Source organism: Galleria mellonella, unplaced genomic scaffold, assembly GCF_026898425.1.
Source record: "Galleria mellonella isolate WM207_F2 unplaced genomic scaffold, CSIRO_AGI_GalMel_v1 utg171, whole genome shotgun sequence".
Lineage (NCBI taxonomy): Eukaryota > Metazoa > Arthropoda > Insecta > Lepidoptera > Pyralidae > Galleria > Galleria mellonella.
Window position 1 is genome coordinate 6,116,663 of NW_026442014.1, and position 19,945 is coordinate 6,136,607.

At 36.4% G+C, this 19,945-nt stretch overlaps 2 protein-coding genes and 1 long non-coding RNA gene across 4 annotated transcripts in view; 2 read left to right on the forward strand and 1 right to left on the reverse strand.

Annotated features, from left to right (window-relative positions):
• LOC113518043 (lysine-specific demethylase 6A) overlaps positions 1 to 4,016 on the forward strand; it is a 38,334-nt gene extending 34,318 nt beyond the window's left edge. The window contains 3 exon segments of the mRNA XM_052892839.1: positions 194 to 341; positions 841 to 1,373; positions 1,376 to 4,016. Coding sequence (XP_052748799.1) covers positions 194 to 341; positions 841 to 1,373; positions 1,376 to 2,397 — 1,703 coding nt within the window. The 3' untranslated portion in view covers positions 2,398 to 4,016.
• A 69-nt stretch (positions 4,017 to 4,085) lies between these two features.
• On the reverse strand, positions 4,086 to 18,645 carry LOC113518143 (SHC-transforming protein 1). 2 transcript variants are annotated; one of them, XM_026902922.3, is made up of 8 exons: positions 18,237 to 18,645; positions 17,359 to 17,429; positions 16,466 to 16,864; positions 15,532 to 15,747; positions 15,190 to 15,290; positions 14,226 to 14,404; positions 8,074 to 8,196; positions 4,086 to 6,870 (listed from the first exon to the last, which is right to left on the reverse strand). In XM_026902922.3, exons 1-8 carry the CDS (start codon positions 18,330 to 18,332, stop codon positions 6,736 to 6,738), a joined length of 1,320 nt encoding a protein of 439 aa, XP_026758723.2. In that variant the 5' UTR covers positions 18,333 to 18,645; the 3' UTR covers positions 4,086 to 6,735. The 2 variants fall into 2 exon arrangements, with proteins under 2 accessions (XP_026758723.2, XP_031769002.2); XM_031913142.2 differs by lacking the exon at positions 18,237 to 18,645 and adding an exon at positions 18,047 to 18,105.
• On the forward strand, positions 12,864 to 13,532 carry LOC128200212 (uncharacterized). The gene is made up of 2 exons (XR_008252612.1): positions 12,864 to 12,972; positions 13,082 to 13,532. It is a non-coding gene; the product is annotated as an uncharacterized LOC128200212 (long non-coding RNA).
• Positions 18,646 to 19,945: the final 1,300 nt, after the last annotated feature.

Below are 19,945 nucleotides of genomic sequence, written 5' to 3' on the forward strand. Positions count from 1 at the left end.
TGCGTTATTGGTATACGCTGGCGGGGTATCAGTGAAGGAAGTCAAGTCAGCTGGCCCGTTGTGATGAAGTCAACAGAAATTAACTACGAAGGGGAACTACGTTTATTTAACTAGAAATGGATCCGCTAGACCCTATTTACTGTTAGTAATAAAATGAGGAATATGTTATTTGAATTATATTGTTTCGTTTTAGTTGACAGCAGCAGTAATGCGAGCGGCGGCGATGGGGTACTCGGTGGTAGGCAGCCAGTCGTGAAGTTGGAGCCGCTCAAGACTGATCCACTCAAACCTGTAACGTTCCACATCGGCATGACCTCTAAACAGATCTTAGACACTTGCAAGTGAGTATAAGCACTATTCGATTAAAAATTTAAATATTTACCTTAATTAATGTTTTTCTGGATGCTCTAAATATAAGCTGAAGTCTACTGCCAACAAACCGCGTTGATGTCTTCTAAACATGGAAGTTTAAAAGTTACCATGCTATGTATACTAAATAAAAGGTATTGTCTATTATTCAAATTAATATTTAGCTATGCTCGCGCGTCCCGTAATTTTATAAAACAATCTATGTTTTGTTCTCATATTAAATACGTGTGTCAAATTTAATAACGTTTATAATTTTAGTTATATAATTTTAGGTTATTTTTGCACCTGTAAGTTTTATACTTGTAATTTATCGTTAACCTATGAATTAAATACTAGTCACTATATTATATTATATACTTATTATAACTGATATATGATAATATCAATTACACTTATTTACGCGAGTAAAGTATGTTAAGGCGACTTAAGGATGTAGAAGCTGTTACGTAATGTGTTGGTTGTATTTTGCAGAGAGAATGCGGGTCCGCCGACGTCGTGGTCAGTGCTGGGCGACGGATGCGGGCCACCCACGCCGCCGCCGGTACCGCCGCCGCGCCTCTCCGCCGAGCAACTTGCGCCACCCGCGCCATTCGTCTACGTAGAGTCGAAGCGCGACGCCTTCTCGCCGCAACTACAGGACTTCTGCCTCAAGCACCCGATAGCGGTCGTCCGCGGCCTCACCGCCGCGCTCAAGCTCGATCTCGGTCTCTTCTCCACAAAGACCCTGGTGGAGGCGTGGCCCGACCACGCGGTGGAGGTGCGCACCCAGCTGATGCAGTCCGCCGATGAGAACTGGGACCCGACGGGGCGGCGGCGCGTGTGGGCGTGCGCGTCGCACCGCTCGCACACGACGGTGCGCAAGTACGCGCAGTACCAGGCCGGCTCCTTCCAGGACTCGCTGCGGGAGGAGCGCGAGCGCGGCGCCGCGCCGCCGCACTCGGCCGGCGCGCTGTCCGACTCCGACGGCCGCGAGTCCGGCTCGGGGCCCGCCAAGCGCCGCCGCGGCGCCGCATGCTGCGCTTCGGCACCAACGTCGACCTGTCCGACGAGCGCAAGTGGCGGCCGCAGCTCACGGAGCTGCAGAAGTTGCCGGCGTTCGCGCGTGTCGCCTCTGCCGCGAATATGCTCACGCATGTCGGTCACGTTATCTTGGGCATGAATACTGTCCAGCTTTACATGAAGGTGCCGGGTAGTCGAACGCCTGGCCATCAGGAGAACAACAACTTCTGCTCCATCAACATCAACATCGGGCCCGGCGATTGCGAGTGGTTTGGCGTTCCGGACGCGTACTGGGGCGGCGTACGTGAGCTGTGCGAGCGGCACGGGCTCTCGTACCTGCACGGGTCGTGGTGGCCCGACCCCGAGGAGCTGCGCGCCCACGGCGTGCCCGTGTACCGGTTCACGCAGCGGCCCGGCGACCTCGTGTGGGTGAACGCCGGCTGTGTCCATTGGGTGCAGGCGACCGGCTGGTGCAACAACATAGCGTGGAACGTGGGGCCGCTGACCGCGCGGCAGTACACGCTCGCTCTCGAGAGGTACGAGTGGAACAAGGTACAGAACTTCAAGTCGATCGTGCCAATGGTGCACCTGACGTGGAACTTGGCGCGTAACATCCGCGTGTCGGACCCGCGGCTGCACCGTGCGATGCGCACGTGTCTGCTGCAAACGCTGCGCGCGGCGGCCGGTACGCTAGCGGCCGTGCGTGCGCGCAACCTGGCCGTGCGCTTCCATGGCCGCGCCAAGGGTGAGGCGTCGCACTACTGTGGCGTGTGCGAGCGCGAGGTGTGGCACGCGCTGCTGGTGCGCGAGCATGAGCGTCGCCACGTGGTGCACTGCCTGGCGTGCGCGCGCCGCGCCAGTCCCGCGCTTCAGGGCTTCCTCTGCCTCGAGGAGCACCACGTCGACGAGTTGGCGCAGGTGTACGATGCCTTCACGCTGCACCGGCCGGCACCGCCACCGCAGTCGCTGCCGGCGCCGCCGCCGCCGCCGCCGCCTCCACCGCCGCTGCCGCTGCCCACGCCGGACTGAGCGCGTTGCGCCGCCCTCTTCCCGTGCTACCTCCGCGCCTCCCCGCGGCGGCCGTTCACTGACGGTCGTCCGCCCACGGCGTGTTTCGTCGCAGGCGACAGGGTCCGAGTGACGTCGTATGTACCTGTATTTATTTCGTGTGAGAGTGTACGATAGTTTCGAACGAGATCTATATTTTACTTAGTCGTCATTAGTTAATTATGAAAGTTTTTCTTTCGACCCAGTCGGTCGCCGTCGTTGTATATAGGTATAGACTATACGAAGCTAGATTTGTTTATTTCATTGGCACCTCACGTTCCCGATGCAGTATTAGCCGCTAGATAGTTGATCCTATTGAGTGTGTGTAGTTTTTGACCAAATTTGAAAATTGTTATCGAGTCACTACTATTTTTAATACACGAGACGCGAAGAATATTTTCGGTAATAAAATGTAATTTTAATACGAAAACTTTACAGTTTTTATACTCTTCAATCACTTTTGTAATTGTGAGAGATAATTACGTAACTAAAAGTCAATTTTTGGCATTAACTAGCCGATTAAGTAAGGACATGAAGTATTTTGCGGCGGCCTCTGGTGTGCATAGTAGTGGATTAGACGCGTAGAGCTGAGACAGGAGCAGTACAGAGTATATAATAGACGAGCCTGGCGAGATCTCCAGTGCTCAGGTGTTCACCGTGAATAAATGTGTTATTTTTGTATAGAGGCATATTTATTTATTTTATCATAATGTGACTTTAGTTTGACTTATTAGTTTGGTCCTGTAGTAAATATTAGTTTAAGAATATCGCACGGATTGAGACTCTGCGTTTTAGCAGAGTCTGGTGAACAGTGCTGTAATGTCCCAAAGAATGTAATACTTGTGTAGGCAAATCATTATTGGAGCTTTATGATTTTTCCTCAGGCCTAGTTTCTGTCACTAAAACACTTGTATACTTTAGCACAAACACTGAAATGGTAGCTTTCAGACGATTAGTACTACTTTAGTAGGATTCTAATCGCAAAACTCATATTAGAGTACTAATGTTTTAGTGCTTTGAACTGGGTCTTACTTCTCGTGTCTGTGCCTAAACATTGGGCTTTTTGGGATGTAATATTTTGAACTGACATTTAAAATTATATAATGCACTATATATATATTTAGCTTTCGTCAAAATGTGGTCATTCTGATGAATTTTTACCCAATAGATCTGAAGTAAAAGTTCGAGCATATTTTGAATAAAGCTAGATGCCCAAATGTCTTATTTCTTTAAAATTATAATTGTTATCAAAATTGTGTTCTATTGTCTGAAATGAAATGTAATTAGTCATAGAATGTTTCTTGGATTGGCGTAATATAGAAGTTGTGGCGAGTAAGCTCAGGGTTGGCAGTCGATTCACTCTTGGCAAAATTGTTTGTTATTTCTCTTGAAGTTTTATTCATGTGTTAGTGAGATTTCAATGTTAATTGTATTGCTTTCTACTATGTCAAGAGTCGAATCAGCGATGGTTGACGATGGAAATGTTGTTCAGGTTTTGTATAGTGAATGTAATTTTAAGTAATAATAACATCACTGCCATGTATGACCTTACTGATATATACTGTAACATTACAATTTTAATAAACAAATTAAGTACGCAATCTGTTTATTCTTTTTCTTCCATTGGTTACCAAAATTGAAACTATAAATGTTAGATTAAAATACCGATATTTATTTAAATATTTTATTTGAAATCACATTAATATTTTCAATACACTATAATACTTAGAAGATATATAGATTGTAGCTATATTCAGAAGTATAAATACATACTTCTAATTATTTGTGCAGATCTTTCTAATTTATTTGTATTCGAAACTCATTAATACAATAAAAAAAAAAAAAAATGGATAAAGGATGATACGCAATTAAATGTTTTTTTGATGGTAGTCAAGTGATGATGAAACATTGGAAGTAGTCTACGTCAATATTAATATTGATATTAATATCACTTTGCGTAAGTCCACAGATAGTAGTACTAAAGGCCAGCTTTAACTGTCACTTCACTAGTCTTAAATTCTATAAATTTCTCTAAAGAAACCTATTGGCCGCTATTATAATTCACAGGAGCATAAAGATATTGTACGATTTTCAAAATTATTAGGCCAATTGTGCTAAAAATATAATTCAACGCAAGGTTTAAAGAAAATTTTCTTGACATTGAACTAATTATATTTTTTTTTATACAGATATATCTTTGATAACATTTTCGCAGGAATCAATAACAAAAAGTAAAATAATAAAGAAATAGTAAGTTGTATTCCAAATATTTTTCAGTAGCATATCAATTTCTTGTTTGTTGGTATAAAAAGTACGTGCTAGGTCAATATTTTTTTCTTACATATAGGTCACGTGTACATAAATACAAATACTTGGTCTTGAAAATAAGACGGTCGATTCTAAAATGTTTAATCTGTCCGAAATAAGTACAAATTTTGAGATTAGTACCTTATTTTAGACAGTTTAAGGCAGCATTAGAGTAGAACATTTTAGAATTGTCCTCAAAATAAAGCAGTCTATAAATGTTTGTTACAGACGATAAATTTAAGGGTATCTTCGATAGATACAAAATTATAATTCAATTTATGGGGATTGCTACAATAACGTTTAAAACATCTGAAATGACACAATTTTATAATTAACCAATTATATATTTCATGCCTAAAACAGTCTTAAAAATAAATTAGGGTAATATTCATATCATAATTGTGATGTGTTTATATACATTTTAAATTTACCTACACACTAAATTCACCTATAATATTTAAGTAAGCCTGTGTAGCACCTATATTTTATTTCATTGTATAAGTTCGTGATTATAATAACATACATATTGTATCGTCTTATATTACAATATTGAAAAAGCACAGCATTGGAAATTATAATGGAATGGTGTTGTAGATGCATAGTATCAAAATAGATATTCCATAATATAAAAAAATAAGACAACTCTGAAAAAGTACTATTCGGCATTCGATTACACGATGTCAATGGCAAACTTATTATATCTTAATTTGTAATAAATAATAAGCAGTCTTCACACTAAAGTATAAATTATGGTGAAGACTAGCAGCGTATAATTGATAAAATCACATAGACTTTATGTTATTCGTGATGGCTTTGGTAAATAATTGTAAAAATAACAATGTGTTCAAAAGTAGAATAGAAAAATAGTTCAATGGAATGTGCTAAATGCAAATGCGTAATTAACAGTGACAATAATTTGCAGTACAAGTGCACTACGCACATACAGCTTTGTGCAGTTCTATAAACGTCGGTATAACATCTGATTATCATACATTGAATATTATGCGGAAGTAGTAATTGGAAAATTACCTACAAGGCATTATAAGAATGCTACGTTTATATTTTAATCACAGAGTATCCATAAGCTGTATTTCGATTTATATAGTCAATTTACAGTAACATTGGAAATGATCCTTTATAGAAACTATACAGTATGTATCTTTTCTTACATAATAAAAAGTATGTATGATATCATACATTTATCATATAGCACAGGACAGACGAGTTTTAATTTGAGATTCTCGCAACTCAGGCAACATTCAATAGGAAGTCACTTCATTATAATTACAACATTAAAAAAAAAAATTTGAAATTAGAATAGAAATTCATTCTAATTTTATATGTATGTCTAAAAACATATGCTTTCCGGTATTTTTACCAGCCAGAGAGGGGCAAACAAATTGATGGATAGATGCTTTCTTTAACGCATACATGACATAGAATAATTCTTAATCGTACGATAACGAAAACGTATATATCGATCGATCCGATTGTCGTTTGTCTAGTAGCCAGAATAAAGGATTTGATACGATATAGAGTAATAGCCGATTAAAGAATAATAATTTTTCTTTATAAATTCTCAATTCCTATTTTCCTGGTATTCATTATATGTTACGGTCTCACTAATCGCTAAGACCCGAATACTAAATCGTCACGAAGGCAAGTCTCGTAGAAAAATAACAAACGCATCCGTCAATGGAATTGTTTGTTATTTTATCTCATGGATTTTATCAGTGATAACAATTCTATTGACAGATTAGTTTGTTACTAGTCTAGGAAGCTGCTGTTAGTAAACACACTAAGAATTTTGTTGTGGTGTCGAGATCGCGACCATAAAACTTTCTTGGCATATTTCGAAGATGACTTATTCTCACGCCATTACATTCGCGATTAGTGAGACCGTTTACCGCATTAGTGTGTCTTTCGAGATTATTTTGTTTAACGCGAGGATTAGTCGATTATATCAGACGTTCATTTCGCCGGATGCCTCGACTTCCTCGCCTTGGACTTGTCTCAGGAGGCGCCCGAGCGAAGCACCGGTTTGCGGAGTAGAAGCGCAGAGTCGGCGGACACGATCGGCAGCTCGTTGGTGCAGTGGTACTTGATCAGGTGCGGGACGCTGTCAAACACCCTGTCTTTCGTTCGTACCTTGGAACAGAGTTACAAATGTATGATAATAAAGTGCCAAGCAATTACTCCAAATGTCGGCTGGGTATTTATTTCTCTTCTTGATGTATGAAATTAAGTTTGTGTTCGAAAATGCAGATAGATAAAAAAAATCTAAAATTAATCGCAAGAATTAACCCTTTCAGTGTTCAGTTCAGTTCAGTTTCATTTTTACTCATATCTAGTTAAAAATGCCAAAGAAATCTTTGTCGTGTTGATGTCATTTACCCTTGTCTCTAAAAAAACTGTATCTCTTCCAAAAATTATCCAATTTTAATATTTTTTTTATAGCAAGCAAACAGCGACTGATTTCACGAGCGCTATGACGTTCGTGGCACTTTTAGTTGCAATGCGCACGAGCGCGATGGTGCTCGTCGGCACTAAAAGGGTTAAAGGTCCTGATTTACACAGTGATTGATTTGGCAGTCACGGGTTTATCACATTACATGGTAAACAAGGATAGAAAAATCCAATCTGTTGAATCAAAAGAATAGAGACACTGAAGCCATATTTGTAGGAATTGAATTGTAAGTAATGAGTGGAGAAATTAAAAATGAGATCTAATAGACCCATTACTAGGGGGAAAGGGCTTGTTAGTATTGAGGTCTAACAACCCCATTGCTAGTGATATACCATATTATGTCGAGTTCCACGCGGTTCCCCCTGGAAATCATCGTATTTTTTTTTAATTCGTCACGATGCATCAACCGATCTGCTTCATTTTCATCTCTCACTAGTAACTTGTCAGCGGACACCGATAGCGCAGGTTACCGTTTTATTTTCATCCATTAAAAATATTAATTTAAAAATTTTATACACGGCGAGCATACAGCACTCTGCGTGTTCAATGTTTTTAGGGTGTTGTTACGGTTGCCACATTTTTGTACTGCATCCACAATGTTGGCAACTGCATCAATAGATGACTTCTATGCCATCAGACGCGAACGGATCGCACTTCTTTTACACCGACTGCATGGCAGCAGTAACAGCATACTGAGGGCATTATGTATTAAATATAATAGCCCGATCCTCTCATTGTAGGCCAATATACAATAAACAGAGGCCATAATATGTGTTTTTTTTTATTAACATAGTTTAAGTTAACGAACATGCTAAAGCTAACGAAAATGGATCATAGTTGTTTGTAATAAAAATTATTATTAAAAAAGTAGGTGCAATACGTACGACGCCGTTGGGGTCAACGAGTAGCAGGTGCTTGTGAGCACCGCGGCGGGCGCCCGTCAGCACGAACTGACCCGGCGACGCTGCACTCTCGCGTACCAGGAACTCGCCCTCCTCCACCACCAACTGACAGGACACGCACATACACATTAGTAATATTGGCTCTACAGCAGTGATTTTAATTTTTTTTATACTACTTAGAATGGCAAACAAGCTGACGGCCCACTTGATGGAAAGTGGTAACCGTCGCCTATAGACATGAGCAGTACCATGGACATAACAGAGTATACTGTTTCGCCCATGATAACCCCCATGCGTTGCCATTCCTGAGGACTCAGGTGTTATTCCTCTGTACCCAGTAAATTCACGCCATATCCCACCCTTCAAATCGAAACACAGCCATGCAAACACAACTGCTTTACGGTTGATACACGAATGGGATGATTATTATAAATGGGGATTACCCTGCTAGGGTGATCTCCTCGCGATTGCCCCTGGAATCCATTTATTTATTTATTCATTAGTACATATATGTGTACATAGCGGCCTTAATACTAAAAGCATTCTCTCCCAGTCAACCATCGTGCTCAGTTCCAAGTGAATTCATTATAATGGGCTAATTGATCTGCCTTTTTATCCTCACTGACGCCCCGCTGTTTACCGTGTGATCCCGACATAGAATAGGTTACCCCTTCCTTTCTCGTAGGTATCGTAAGTGGCGAATAAAGGAGGGCGAGGGATAGGCAGCAGTGTCCCTCTTATCGTATCTTTAAAGCCTAACTGCGGCTAGCAAACAAGACTATATTGAAGTCGTATAATAAGTATATGATTAAAAAATATATTTAAAAAAAAATAAGTACAAATAGGAAAACTGGTAGTAAATTAAATGTAAATAAAATAAATATAGAATAAGCATCCTAGACAAGATAATACATATATTAGATAGTAGACTAGACTGGAAATAAAATAGATAGTTCATATTAAGATTGTTATAATAGAATAAGTAGTTTACATGTAGAATGTAATAGTACATATGTTAGAAAAACATAATAAATAATAAAAGCCTGGAAATTAACATCCGGGACCGGCGATTTAAAAAAAAGCCTGAATACGGCTGCCAATTCGCCTGCCCGACGTGGTAACTACTGGCAGTATTCCCCTAATAGTAAACTGTCATAAGGAACAGGGCTGTTCCTTATGACAGTTTATGAATTATAATTGTGTGAGGTTTATAAGGCAAGGAAATGTAATAAAATAAATAATGAAAAAATTGCTCTTGACAAAGGAAGTTTCTCATACGATGCTTATAAGCGACGGCGAATGCCCACGCATTCGTCATTAATTCATTCTACTACGAATGAATGAATGACTAAAATCGATTAAGCGTAGAGATGGGCAATCCACCTGGGTGGGTTTAAAGTCTGGTGGGTAAAAACCGGGTGTTTTGGGTTTATTGGGTTTAAACCCCATAAACACCCAAATTTTTGGGTGTTTATGATTTTGTACTTCATCATCGTCATCTCAGCCGCAAGACGTCCACTATACTGGACATAGACAATATTATTATGCAGCCTACAGAATAAAAAACTTTTAATTTGATTTTGAGTTTATTAAGAAAGAGATGAAAGTAAAATGTAAAACTACAGTCAATCACTGTCAGATTCAGAGTTATTACAAGCGATGAATTGTATAGGTTCGATAGGCTCTATTTCGTCTAAACTGTTATGTTCATTTACTTGCTCAATGAAAGCTTCTAAGGTATTTTCTTCATTAAACTGAATGTCCTCGCATTCAGCTTTATGTTTAAGATTCCAGTTATAACAAATGAATGAAATTTTTTCAGTTCTTTCAGTTGTAAGTCGATTTCTTTTGTTATTATGTATGTAGCCTTGGATACTAAAGGAACGCTCAGTGGCTGCCGAAGTACAGGGAGCTGATAGAATACGAATCGCTACTTTGCTTAACTCAGTGGAACCACAAATACCTTTCCACCATATTAGGGGCTCAATGCTATCTAATGAGCTCCATACAAATCCTCTGGCCCAAAAGTTTTCTTTAGCTTTATAACACGCCAAATCTGCCATTACATTTGACAAACTTAAGTGTTGGCTTAAATTGTAGATAAACTCCATACCCTTAAGTTCTTCCTCTTGAGTAAGTTCGACTCCTAGAGTCCTGGGGTCTAGAATATATGCTGCAAAATGTATTGGCCTCATTGCCATATTGCATCTTGAAGATACTGATGTTAGAATCTGCTGTTTGCTTTCTTCGCTCAATGTCGAAATCTCATTTAATGCAAAACGTATCTTAGCTTGTACATCTCTAAATGTAATGTATGTGCGATGCAAACGATTCTGGTCGCTCTCTAAGTAAAATATGCTTTCAGTGACTGGTTCCAAAATACTTATACATTCCCCTGTCTTCGTCCAGAAATCATCACTTAGAATTAAATCTTTAATATCTCTTGAAATTACCACATCTTCTCTAACTGTTAATATTTGCAAAGCTATCTTATTTGCTTTCAAACTTTTTAACGAAGTAACATGACTTCCCCATCTTGTAGCACAAGGCAATTTTAGTGTTTGTGTAGAATCTTCACCCTGCCTTGATTTTATCAACAAGGAACTTAATCGTTGACTCCTTTTAACAGTTTTTATTATATTTATGGCTTGCATAATAAACACAGTTACTTCTTGTATCTTTACAATATCTTGGCACAACAAGTTAAGGATATGTGCACAGCAACCGAGAGGAACAACATGTGGATATTTGAGTTTTGTTAATTCGAATGCCTTTTGTATATTTCTAGCGTTATCGCCAATAAGTACAAGAAACTTATTTGCTCCATACACTTTCATTACTTTTTCAACTTCTTGGCTAAGGTATTCACTAGTGTGAGGATTACTTTCTGTATTCAAACTTTTAACGTATGCAGGTTGAGGTTTTGATATAAGAAAGTTTATTATTCCTTCATTTCTTAAATTAGACCAGCCATCGCACTGAAGGTGTAAGTAACTACAAGCATTTAGTTCCTCATTTAACTCAAAACGCATTTCTCTATATATTTTATCTAAGTATTTTGTCGCTAAAGCTTTACGTGAAGGTATTTTAAATTTTGGTTGCAATTTTTCGAAAAATTGTATCCATAAAGGATGTTGCACCATCGATAATGGCGTCCCTGTTACAAATATAGCTCTCGCTAATTCTGTTTTTATATGATCATCGGTGTCTTGAAACTCAGCATTTATTGTAGTGTTAGCAGACGACGAGGGGCTTATAAAAGAATCATTTGTCTCTATCTCTGACAGTCCAGACATTTTGGTTTTGGACGAGCTATCTTTTATAAGTTTCATAGAGTCTTTTAATGTTTCTGGAGATTTTGGACAAGTGATAAGATGTTGAAGCATTTTGGCAGCATTACTGAATTTGTAGACCTTATTACAAAGCTTGCAAGAAACAGACTTGTTTGGTAAAGTACGGTAGTGCTCCCATATGCGTAAATCTTTAGGTCTCCCCATTGAACCTAAAAAAATGAACGATGATTAGTTGGTCTGACGAAAATTCAATAATAGAGTGCCTATTTTTTTACAATGATTATTTCTTGTTATTTACAATAAATTTATTAAAAAAATAATAAAATAAATACAAAAAACCTTTGTAAAATTACATCTCCTCGGAGGATTAAACGCAGACGCTAGTTTATTATCGTATTGTTCTGTATTTTTCTCAGCAACTTCTTTAATTCGATTAGGTACTTACGCATATTATGTTAAAAATAAATATCTAGTACACATCTTAGGCTATCCACCATTATTATCCAATGACGACTCTCAGCTAACTATGCACTATCATCCAAAATAAACGTGTATGGAAAATTTTATCCCAGTCGGTTGAGGATTGAGGATAATTGCATCAACATACGAACATACCTACATACTTTTATTTACATAACGCAAGCTAAATAAAAGCTTGTAATAATACATCTAATTTTAAGTTAAAATTGTTAAGTGATCATGATATAATTGTATCATTCAAAAATCCACTTACCTTTAATTATTTCTTGTTAAGTATAAATATTATTTCAAATCTGCTCCCTTAATATGCACTTTTTTACTGCTTTTCCTACCTAACACGTTACCAGGAAGTCACGTTACCAGAGTCAGAGTAATAGTGAACACGTTTGACAGTGATTGTCGTCGCCTCATATTCAGCGTCGACGAATAGGGGAATCCCCAGTCATAATGTATTGCATGCGTGGCGGTCTTACTTCAAATCCATAAACAAAGAGATAATTACAGAACTCGATACTAGATGGCGCTGTTTTTGTTTGAAGAAAGTTTGCGGGCTAAAATACATAGAATTTCATCAATGACTTCCACAAAGAACAACATTTCTGTTTTTTCTAAGTTCGTATCTCTTCCGTATATTTCATAAGATATAAGCTTGGGCTACATTGTTATGCAACGTGATTTTGTCGCTGTCTTGCTAGCAGGGTTGACAGATATACGATTTAAATCGTACTCATACTATTATTTGTCTATTTTTTAATGTACGATCGTAAAGATTATGATCGTAATTCGCACAAAAACATACGACTTTTTGGTTACCTGGCAACATTTTTATTATGAAACGAACATGCTCACATCATCAGTCACATGCAACAATTTATTGGGGATTTCCCCTTCACATCTGGCAGTCCTGCTTGCTAGAATATAGGTAAGTCAGCCACAGTTACTGACGATCGATATTTAAAGGGTATTGTTTTTGTGCTAAATATTTCATAAAAACGTTATTTAATACTTTGTGGATTATTAATTTAGTTGATAATCACTGGAAGTAAAATTGATGCTAATTTGAGAGATCAAGATCTTCGTATAAAACAGTTAATAAAAGAAAATCTACGTAAGTACTCTTTTTATACCTAGGTAGGTAAGGTATAATAAACACAAAAGGTACTTAGATCGCGTGTGTTCGAAGCATTTATTCTAATAAATTTAATTTAAAATTGTAGAAAGAAAAAAATGTCTGCCAAGCCGTAGCCGAAGCCGATCTCCAAATATATTTGGCGATAGTGAGACCCAGTGTCCAGATGATTTACCCAGCGTCGTCGCAACAAAGAAAAAAACGAGGATAAAGTAAAAGAAAATTTACTGAAAGAAGAAACAAACTGTTCTAAATGCTTAATTTATGGAGAAGAGGATAAAAGAAATGAGTATTTCGGACTGTTAGTGGCTCAAGAATTTAAATATATACGGCCATGTGTGCGAACGAGGTGTTATGAAGAAATTTTAAAGTATCTACGGGAAGCAAAAGGCCAACATGTTGATCAACTGCAACATGAAAACACTGAAAATTAATTACTTTCATTTTATTATATATAGATTTTTAAAATTTCCTGAAATATTATTAGTTAACGTTTTATTTAATATTGTAGAATTGATCAATACAATTTATAAAAATAATTTATTGGTATTACTTACATATTTTCAAAAAAATACGTAAAAACCTATTTTTTTGGGTGATTATGGGAGTTTATGGGTGTTTATTGGGTTTTTACCAAAGCACCGGGTTTAAACCCGGTGCTTTGCCCATCTGTAATTAAGCGACGAGGTTATGAATTCGCCCGCTTTGTTACTATTATACCACTATATGCCCAATTCTACATTGATTACGGTAGTTTTTTTTTCAAATCGTTATCCTCATGCCCGTCTCACATTTATATTGTCAATATCACACACGCACACATCGAATATAGAATCATCTTCTGTGTTCTATATTTAAATATTTTCAATCTAATATGTCTATAAAGTGGGATAGAGCTGGCTGGAATCAGTTGCACCGACAAGAGGAAACTCTTAAATGAAAAGAGTGTCTATAAAATTTCTCCAAGGCCTAACTGTGGTTGCCAACCCGCTTGTCAAGCATGGCAAGTACTGGCAACTCCTCAATAGATGGAGGCCTATGTTCAGTAGTGGATAATTATTGGCTAATATGGTATGGTGATGATTAAAGTCATTATTTTTAACAGCAATATGTGTTTATTTTTTTAACAAGACTACATATTTTGATAATTATCGTGTATTTATGATGTGCCCATGGTGCTGTTCGTGACTATAGTTTTTATGATACTACTTAGAATTGAATAAAAAAATTACCTTCTCGGCGGCGGTTCTGGATATGGGCCCATGGTACCAGGGCTCGCGTGCCAGCAGCGCTGCCTGCGCTTGCACCGACAGCGGCTCGGCCGCCGCGGCCGCGTCGGGCGCCGCGCACGCCGCCGCTGCTGTGCTGGGGGACGCGCTCGGCGTCGACACCGCCGTCGCCGTGAACGGCTCTGTGTCATCGCGATGGATACACGAGGATTACTTTATTTATATATTATTAGTTTTTATTCGTGACTGCGTGATAGAGATGAAACAGTAATAAATAAAAAAATATATATTATTATATATATCTTACTAATATAATAAAATTGTAACAAGACTATCTGTATCGGAGAGATATTTAAGAATAAAATATATGAGAGATCTTAATAAGACTAATAGAAACCAAAATAAGTTTTAGAAATTTTGTTTATCTGTTTTTTCCGGCATCATGCAAAAATTACTGCACCAAATTGGATGCGGTTTTGCTGAAGGTCTAACTTAAAATCTGGTATATTTTATTTTGATACACCATTTATCAATTTTTTTGTTTTTTATTCTATTGAAATCCACGCGTAAGAAGTAACGGGCAAAAAGCTAGTTTATATTAATAAGGTTATACAGGGAGCAGATTTTGATGAAACTCTCAGAGCTCAATAAGAACGTGGGCGAATAATTTATAAATATCGTAGAAAGGAGCCTTAATACCGTCTCTAGGATCGATTTACAGTATATAATAATACTATCACTGAAGAATCAGATTGTAAAGTAGTAAAAAGATTTTGGTGGAACTTATATTCCCTAAAGATATTTAAGATACGGTAACAAATATATAGCTTTTTAAAATAATCAACATTTAATAAATACTGAGAAACTTATATAGCTAGAACTTGTTATATATATACCTAGTAGTATATATATATATATATCAGAAGGCACATAAATCATATTGAAACAAGAAATAGTAATAACTTACGCATATCGAAGATATCTGTGTGGTGATTAGGAAGTAGTGCTGTGGGCGGAGTGCGCGGCGGAGGTGTTTGGTTCACGTAATGGCGGACGCTTTCTTCGCAACTGTAACAAATGTGTTATTAAGAGGTTTTATATTTTAATTAATAAATAGTATATGAAAAATAAAATAATAGAAATAAATGTCGCTGTTTGCAGCAACTCAATATGTAATACCATCTATAACTGGTTTTTGCAATCTTTTTGTCAGTAAACAATAACCTTGAGTGGCCTTTACAATATTAAAAATTAGAATATGGAATACTATATTTCTCATTACAGTCAATTTAGAGTGTGAAGTACATACGAAGAGATAGGAGCAAGTGAGGCGAGCGGCGGCGGCGGAGGGTGTCTGTGTGCATGAGCGGTGGAAGCGGGTGCTGGAACTGCGGCGGTCGCAGGTGCGGGGCCTGGCTCAGGCGGCATCTTATCGGGCATATCATTGTAGTAGTCGCGGTCCTCTAGTGCAGCCACTACCGCCGCCGCCTCGCTGCCACACGACCGAGATCCATTGACATTCAATCTAAATGAAACAAAAAAAATACAAAAAATACATCTATTTAAAAGGTATATACAGAAAACAGAGAATATTAAAAGCAAAGGAAAGAAGCGACAATGGGTGGTATTCTTATCTCTTTCAAATACTTAAAGTTGGAAGAGTAATTCAGACCAATTTATTTAATTAAAAAAAAAAGGTAAATAATTGCAAAATCTAGAGTCATCCATTTTATAAACGTTGTATAAATGTGAAATGTGTTAACCCTTTCCATTTTATATTATTATGTAATAAAGTTACATTAAATATAGAAAATACAATATCTCTAGATTTTATAATGATCTGTTTTTCTAGTCTAGATTTTAATTGTGTAAGTATACTAATAGTCTCCATAAGTAAAACCAATTTTTATTAAATGGATAGAGCCACAGTGTAGCAAAACTATAAAAGTACTTCTTTTTAGCTATAAAAATAAGGAAGTAGTAGTTTTCCTGTTGCAGTTTCAATATTTGGAATTACCATTAAAATCCATAAGTTGTATGTGTGACTGATAAATTAATGAAATTTTCCTGAAAGTGATGACCTAATAATAAGGAAATGAATAAGTGAGTGTGTATCTTCAATTACTAGGTATTTCAATATTAAAAGAATAATAATGTAGCTTGTTATTACATTTAATATATTTATTATATAGGTATGTGACGAAATAAATAAAAAAATTGATTAATGAAAGAGAAGTACTTACAATGAAGGTTTAGTTAAGAACTCTTTGAAACGTAATTCAAAGGCCTGTCCTATAGTTGCTATTACATCTTGTGCCAATCTCCCTCCACATTCTAATACATAACAAGCCCTCCACTCTGTAGGAGGAGCAGACTTGGCCACATATGCCACAAAGTCAAGGGAATCTGCATCACCTCCAGAAGCAAAAGATACTCGAGGCATTTCATGTCTGGCAACAGTTTCGCCACCTTCAAGAGCTGCCAGGGTTATAGCTCTAGAAGATACTGTAAGGGCTACATTTTCCCCTGTGTGCGCCATTCGAGGTCTAGCTGCTAAAGCCCGAGCTGCTGCTTGGCTGACTCGTCTCTTTTTATCAGCAGAGCGGAGACCTGCTGCAGCACATACTCGAGCAATACACTCTCTATAAAAGGAATGACAGACATGTTATACAGAACAATCTAGTCCTAAATTAAGCTGAGTTTAAATTGCAAATTCTTTATTGTTTCTGTTCAAATCTCATACTGTTCATCTCATTCTTAAGATGAAATTGAAATATTACTTTTGGTTGCTGTTTTGGACATGGTGGTGGTATGTAAATGAACTAAATTTCAGCATGTGTTTCATTGTAGCACCCTACATATAAAAAAATATTTCAATCACATTAGATCTTATTTGTATTTGATTTAATAATAATATCACATGAAAAAAAAAAAAAACTGATTAATTTTGATACTTTAGAAATACTATCCTCATCATCATTTCAGCCATTATCTGTCTATTGCTGCATATAGGCCTCTTCATGGGAAATGAAAGGGTGGCACATTCTATGCTGAGACAACAAGAAAACACTATATTGTGTACTTATTACACAATGTTGATTTAATCTATAAAGAGAGATAAATAAACAATACTTACTTGGCAACTTGGGATCTTGTTTCAAAATCAAGTTTTTTCATTGATGTTAGCACCTCCATACATCCAATATACTGAGGAATAGATAAAAAATTGAAGAAATTAAAAACAGTTAAGTTTGAACAGTATACCAACATTATTTTATCAACATAATATTATAAGATATGACTATAGGACCAAGCAAAATTAGCTATAATAAGACAATTGAAACTTGAAATGTGACACTGTCTTCTTCTTATAAACAGAGATCCAAGTTTAATAGTCTGATGTTAATAGGTTACAGATTATTAATAAGTATAGCAATCATTTATAATACAAAATTTAAAGACTTAGCAGCAACAAATATTGAACTGTTGTAGGGTTTCTTTCAATATAAGCATGACTAACAAGTTTAAGACACATTATAATATAACAAAAATACTCAAGGCAATTTACTTTATCTGATATAGTTTAATTTTATTGTTATTATTGTTTATGTTTACCTAACTGTACTAAAATAAACATGAAGTAGACAAATATTTACTTAAGGTTTTTAAATTAACATATCTAAATATAAAATGACTATATTAAAAATGAATAATATATTATGATAATACATATTAAATATTCCATGAATACAAATAATTTTTTTTTGTACTTTTTTTTAGTGTAATATAAGTAAAAAGCACTGTAAGATGTATGAAGTACTAACTTATCATAATGTTGTAATAAGTTAGTAATTTAACTATAACTATATTAACTGATTAATAAGATGTTTTTAAAGCTATAGGTCTTATATATACAAGGTTTATAATTTGAATAGACGTCATTGGTACATCCTGTCAAGAAATGTGTACACATGTATGCACTGAATACATTGAATGTATAAATAGAGTTCATACCCTGACTGCGTACGTGATCCCGTCACTGGCAAGGACAGCATCCGGGTGCAACCAGCCTCGCGCCGGCTTAGCAACAAACGAACCACTATCCGCCATTTCAATGTAATATTGTTGAACTAACACACTAAACTGATGATATTTTTCACACTCCACCTACTTGCAGTTATTTTAAATGCACTTTCATCGTGATTCAATTCATTAACACACTGATGTCGTTTAGGATATCTTAGATAATAATGTATAAGATGAGAATAAAGAGGTGGATAATATGTAAAAATCAATCGTTTAGAAATTTATGACTAAAGTTAGTAAAAGCGTGAGAATATTTTACAAAAACAAAAACAATAAATAAGAAATATAAATCACTTGCAATATTGTTAAAGAAAACTTTTTGACTTTGACAGCACAACATAACACTGTAGCGCCCTCAGTTTCTTCACAGATCATAGAGACTACTATAGCAACCCATAGATTAAGAATAGTAGTTACAATGAATTATGCTACTATATTACTATTTCTTGGAATAATTTGATTAGTTAATGAGACCTATTTTTTTTAATAGATGATATTGGAATGATATTCCGCCTGCGTTGGCGGTATACGTTAGCGGGACACTGCTGAGGAATGATAGATGTGAATGAAAAAGACAGGCCAGTTAGCCCATCGTGATGAATACATTTGGAATTCAGCACGATGATTTCCAGGGTGAGACCACGAAGAGGTCGACCTGGTTCGGTATATTGCTAGTAACAGGGCCATTTTAGTTCAATTATTATTATATTTATCTATTATATATTAGTCTCAATTATTAACAATCCGTTTCCACTCGAGGCCAATTATTACTGAAGGGTTAGTTTGAATCTAAAGTTCGAATATAGGAAGCAGTCTTTCTAATTTGTGATAGGCATTTTTTGATGTTGGTTTTAGAATTTACAGTTACCGTTGCAGTTAGAAATATATGATGCAGAAATTAATCTGAAGTTAAAGGTTATTATTATACATTACCTTATACAGGTCGGGTGTTCCATAGAAATGCTTAGAGAAAAGCGGGTCAATTTTTGCATACCATTTTGCGTGTTAAATAGTTATGAGTGATTCCTTTATAACTTCTATATTTATTTTGTCTTATAATTTCTACGTCTTTTTAATGCGTAAACACTCATATTAATATTTTGGCGGTGTAATTGACGGTGGAACGTAATGAGCAAATAAATAAAAAAAAAAGAAATAGTAATATATATATATATATATATATATATATATATATATATATATATATATATATATATATATATATATATATATATATATATATACATATTTACAGACCTAAAACATTAAGTGTCTCTTTAGAAATGCTTTGACAATAACGGTCTAAGCCTAATTATTTTTTAATGACGCTTTCTGGTTTAAAAGGATTTTTAATGGCCATGCAATGGCCGTAATATTTATAGGTATAGGTACGCAAGTGAATGGTAAAATAAAATTCGTCATCTTACAAACCGCAATTAAAAGTTTGAACAAAAAAAAAACATTTCCATCTTATAGGTTATTTAAAATCATTATAAGTGAAATAAGATTTTGTGCACAAAATAAGGCAAATAAATTTACCTGATGTAATTTATACTTAAATCTATAATTCAGATATTATAATTATTAGGTATGATAATGATCAAAGTTATTAGAACACCATTTGGCGAAACAACGAC